This window comes from Mastomys coucha, unplaced genomic scaffold (genome assembly GCF_008632895.1).
Source record: "Mastomys coucha isolate ucsf_1 unplaced genomic scaffold, UCSF_Mcou_1 pScaffold20, whole genome shotgun sequence".
Taxonomy (NCBI): Eukaryota; Metazoa; Chordata; class Mammalia; order Rodentia; family Muridae; genus Mastomys; species Mastomys coucha.
The window spans coordinates 62,953,290-62,958,776 of NW_022196903.1; the positions used below are offsets into that span (position 1 = coordinate 62,953,290).

Genomic DNA, 5,487 nt, shown 5'->3' on the forward strand with positions numbered 1-5,487 from the left:
TTGTGTTGACAAAAGTAAATCAAAATGCTAGGATACCCTCCATTATTCCATTGTTTGTAAAAACAAAAGCAACAAAACAAAAAAAAAATAAAACAAAACAAAAGACCAAAAAAATTTCATTTTTGAAACTGCCAGCAGTTTCAGGCACTGGGTTCTCCTCAGCCAGGAGGGAATAAAGGACCTGAAATAAAGGGTTTGAAATGCAAAGAGAAAACAGGAAGCCAAGTTGCATCCCAATCAAGGCTCCACTTTACTGAGAATAAACCAGGGTTCTTACAGTCACAAGAGAAACTGAAACAAAGTCTCTAGATTACAGTACAAAGAAAGTTCAGGTGCCAAAGTCCCCAGGTTCAGAAGATCTTCAGAAAGCTGGCATAATCAGGCAGTGGGCGTACTCAGGTGGTGGGCATACTCAGGCGGCTTCTTCAAAGACAAACCTACAGTCAATAGAGAGCATCTGTCTTATCTCCCAGGTGTTTGCCTCCAAGCAGGGGCTGCTAGAAGTCTGATGGCTGAAGTGAAAGGGGAAGGTAACACATTTTGATACTCATTTAACTCACAATGATTCAAGATAAGTCTATACATTTATGAAAACTTCACTTGACTGACATACTTTTATTGTTTAAAATTCTTTTAATTTTTTATCTATTAACTAGTAACTGTAGACCTCTGTTCAAGAAATATTCAATTTTACCAAATTTTATTGAACAATTTATATAAATCCATAATCATGAAAAATACATTATATTTAAGAGTTGTTCACTTACTATAAAATATGCAGAGGGAAATTTGTAACAGATCCATGACTCTCTGATGCTGAGCTCTCTAGGCTTATTGGGAATAGGAGTAAATTATATGCTATGGGTTCAAACAATGCCTCATCTACATTTCCAACAATTATAGGGGAATGGAATCATCAGTCATTCCTTTTGAGTATCCATCATGAAATTTTTCTCAAGTTACAGTATATTGCAAGAAGATTGTCTGATTATGCAATGATAATTTTAGGGTATGTATTCTCAAGCTGAAATAGAGTATATCTATTTTCAAAGTCAAGGGGAACTTTGAGATTTCTTCATTCCACATATTTCTGTAAACCTCACACCTGGCTGCATCTGTGAAACACTTTGAAGAAGAAGGCTAATGCACCACTACAAACAGCTAAAGCAACCAAGCCTCACATCTCTCCTTTCCTTGTGGTTTTTGCTATGGTCTGTATCACTGTGGGTGGCCAGTTGTCACTCTGTTGACAGTAATAAATTCCAACATCTTCAGGCTCCACACTGTTGATGCTGAGAGTGAAATCTGTCCCTGATCCACTGCCACTAAACCTGGAGGGGATCCCAGAGATTGACTGGGAAGCATATTTGATAAGAATCCTTGGAGATTCATGTGATTTTTGCTGATGCCAGTTGAGGTTTGTGCCAATACCCTGGCTGGCCCTGCAGGAAATAGTGACTCTATCTCCTCGAATCACTGACAAGGTGACTGGAGACTGGGTCATTTTGATGTCACCTCTGGAGGCTGGAAAAATAGAAAAAATTATTAGTAGGAAAACATTGGACATGAAAGTCACTTCTAAACTATTTTTAAAAATTAAAAATAATCTTTAAATGTTTTAATTTCTTTAAATAGAAAATCAAATTTCAGGTGATGCTGGCTTCCAAATAGAGCAAGAAATTTTCATAATTAAATAATATTACTACTTTATTTCCATGTCTGAACAGTCATACCTGAAATCCAGAAAATCAGAAGTCCAAGGAGCTGAAGTGTGAACAACATTGTTAAGCTTTCCCTGAGTTTGTGTGGATCATGACACAGCCCTGAGAAAGACCTTCTTATAATACTCTAAGAGGCAGGAACACATTAAAATGAAGAAGTACTTATGCAAATCATACCGACTTCATAGTGTTTGTAATATAGATCTGGTCAGAAGAACAGGCTCCTCCTGCCTTGGAACATTTATTCCCTTGATGATTACCTGAAGAGATGTTGAGATTTAAAGGGGGCTTAGCTCCTTCTATCATGGATACATAATTAAAAGAGTTTAATGAAGTCTGTGGGATACATTCAGCAGTTTAAAATGAAGGTCGTCTCATATCTGTGGCTTTATTCCAAGCTTATTACAATATGGACAGAAGAATCACTAAATGTCTGATCATTCCATGAAACATAACAACAGGTAAAACTAAAGTGATGTCATACTAATGTGATTACATAAACAAAAAGTAAGTTCTAGATGACCTATAAAAACATATTTCTTCAGAGAGGAAATTGTAATCCTTATAAATTTTGTAATCTGCCAGATTAGGGAAGAATATCAGAGGTTGAGATATCAAGATACTCTTTAGAACCTTCCCAATAAATTCCAAATAGTGAGTATTGCATGTCTTTCCAACTTGTTTGTTTGATCTTAGCCATTCTCACAGTTGTAAGATGGAATCTAAAAGTAGATTTGAATTGCAGTTTCTGAGTTAAAAGAAATTAAAGACATTGCTTCTGAGACATCTCAGTTTTGTCTTCTGAGAATTTTGTTTAAATTTGTACCGCAGTTTCTTCTTCCTTATTAGATATTTTCTTCATTCACAATTCAAATGTTCTCCCTTTTCCTGGTTTCCACTTTGAAAACTCCTCTCCCTTCCCCACTCCCCCTGCTTACCAATCCATCCATTCCCGCTTCCTGACCCCGACATTACCCTACACTAGGGCATAGAGACTTCAAGGGACCAAGCCTCTCCTCCCATCGATGACTGACAAGGTCATCCTCTGCTATATACACAGCTGGATCCATGTGTCCCTCCATGTGTACTCCTTGGTTTAGTCCCTCAGAGCTCTGGGAGTACTGGTTGGTTCATAATGTTGTTCCTCCTATAGGGTTGTCCCCCAGTTTCTTAATTGGGTTACTTGTTTTCTTGATTTCTTTTGTTGTTAATTACGTTTTCTTTTTTAGTCACTTACACATTTTGTATATAACCATCTATCATATGTGTAATGACCTTTTTTCCATCTCTTCTTTGCCACTTTCTTCAAATGTCTTTTGCTATGCTATTTCATGAGGTCCCATTTAGTAATTGTTGATCTTAATGCCCATGCTAATAATGTTCACTTCATTTTCCTGTGCCCAATAAGCTCACAGTTATTCTCTATTTCCTCTTCTATCAGATATAATGTATCTGGTTTTATGTTGATGCCTTTTATCTATTTTGAATATACTTGCTGAGGGGAGATAAGTAAGGATATTTCTGCTTTCATCTACATGCAACATTCAAGTTCAACCAGCACTATTTTTTTGAAAATGTTACCTTGTTTTCTATGTGTATTTCTGGCTTCTCTGTAAAAAAAAAAATGAGAGGTGCATATGTGTGTGAAATTTTGTCAGCATCTTTAATTCAACACCTGTCTGATATGATGTAAATACCTTCACACTACAACTTGAAATCAGAGAGAGGGAACCTTCAGAAGTTATTTTATTATTCATGACTGTTTCATCTACACTGGATTTTTGTAATTTTATATTAGACTAAAGATTGTCTTTTCAAGATCTATGAAGAATTGTGCTGAAATTTTGATGAAGATTGCATTGAGTTTGCAGATTATTTTTATAGAGAGGCTACTTTTACCATTTTAAACTTTCTTATCCATATGCACTGAAAATCTTTGCATCTAATATCTTCTTCACTTTACTTCTTCCGTATTTCTTGCTTGCTTATTTATACCAAGATATTTTATATATTTAAGGCTACTGTGAAATGTTTGATTCACCTCATTTCTTTCTCAGCCCATTTGTTAGTTGTATATATACTGGGTTTTTTGAGTTAATTTTGTAACGAGCTACATAGATGATAGTTTTTATCAATTATATCATTTTGTAATTTTTAGTATCACTTATGTATACAATCATATCATCTGCAAATAAAGATATTTTTACTTGTTCTTTTCCAATTTATATCCCCTGATATCCTTCAATTGTCTTATTGCTCTTGCTAAGACTTCAACTACTATATTCAATAGCTAGAACTTCAATTATGATATTAAACAGATAAGTAGAGAGTGAATAACCTTAATTTTTTCCTGATTTTAGTAGAATTTTTTTTTACTTTATCTCCATCTAAGTCAAAGTTGTCTTTGGACTTGCTGTAAACTGTCTTTATTATGTTGAGAAATATCTCCTGTATTCCTAACTACTCCAGATCTTTTATCAAGAAGAGGTGTCAGATTTTTTCAAGAGCCTTTTCTATAGCTCATGCAATGTTCATGTATTTTGTGTTTTAGATTTCCTATATAATCAATTATATTTACTGATTTACATATGTTGAACCTCCCTTGAGGCTCTGGAATGAAGCCCACATGATCACGGTAGATGATCATTTTGCTGAGTTCTTGGATTCACTTTGCAAAAATTGTATAAGGAATTTTGCCATCTCTCTTTATTGGAGAAATTGTTCTGAATTTTCTTTCTTTCTTTCTTTTATTTCATGGGATATTTTCTTCATTTACATTTCAAATGTTATCTCCATTCCCAGTTTCCCTTCCTGAAAACCCATCCTAATCTACCTCCTCCGGCTTCTATGAGAGTGCTCCCCCACCCACCCATCCATTCCTGCCTTCCTGCCCTGGCATTCCCCTACACTGGGGCATAAAGCTTGTACATGATCAAGGGCCTCTCCTCCCATTGAAACCCACAAGGTCATCCTCTACTCCATATGTGGCTGGAGCCATGGATCACTCCATGTATACACATTGGTTGTTGGTTTAATCCCTGGGAGCTCTTTTTTTATTATTATTATTTTTTTTATTAGATATTTTCTTTATTTACATGTAAATTTCTCCCTTCCCAGTTTCCCCTCTAAAAAACAAAGAAACAAATGAAAACAACAAAAACAAACCCCAGCTGCCTACCCACTCCCCATGCCTGCCACCCCACCCTCTCCTGCTTATAGGCCCTGGCATTCCCCCACACTGGGGCACAGAACCTTCACAGGGCTGAGGTCCTCTCCTCCCATTGATGATGGAATTTGCAATCCTCCACTATGCACGTGCTGCCAGTGCAATCAGTCCCACTGTGTGTACTCCTTGGTTGGTGGTTGAGACTCTGGGAGCTCTGAGGGTACTAGTTAGTTCATATTGTTGTTCGTCCTAAGGGGCTGCAAACCCCTCAGCTCTATTGATCCTTTCTCTAACTCCTTCACGGAGGACCCTGTGCTCAGTTCAATAGATGGCTGTGAGCCTCTACATCTGTATAAGTCAGGTACTGTCAGAGCCTCTCAGGAGGTAACTAACTATATTTAGGCTGGTTTGTCTTTCCTTAAGTCTCTGCTCCATTGTTAATCTCTGCCACTCCTTCCATGGGTCCTTGGTTCCCCCTTTTAAGAAGGAATGAAATGTCCACATTTGGTCTTCCTTCTTCTTGAGTTCCTTTTGATTTGTGGGTTGTTCTTCCTGTATTCCAAACTTCTGGGCTAATAACCACTTATCAGAGAGTGCATA

General features: G+C 36.8%; 1 gene segment (V, D, J or C); it reads right to left on the minus strand.

Moving 5' to 3' along the window:
• Positions 1–1,177: 1,177 nt before the first annotated feature.
• LOC116099887 overlaps positions 1,178–5,487 on the minus strand; it is a 10,495-nt gene continuing 6,185 nt past the window's right edge. The window contains 1 exon segment of the V gene segment in view: positions 1,178–1,524. Within this exon segment, the coding sequence occupies positions 1,178–1,524 (347 nt within the window).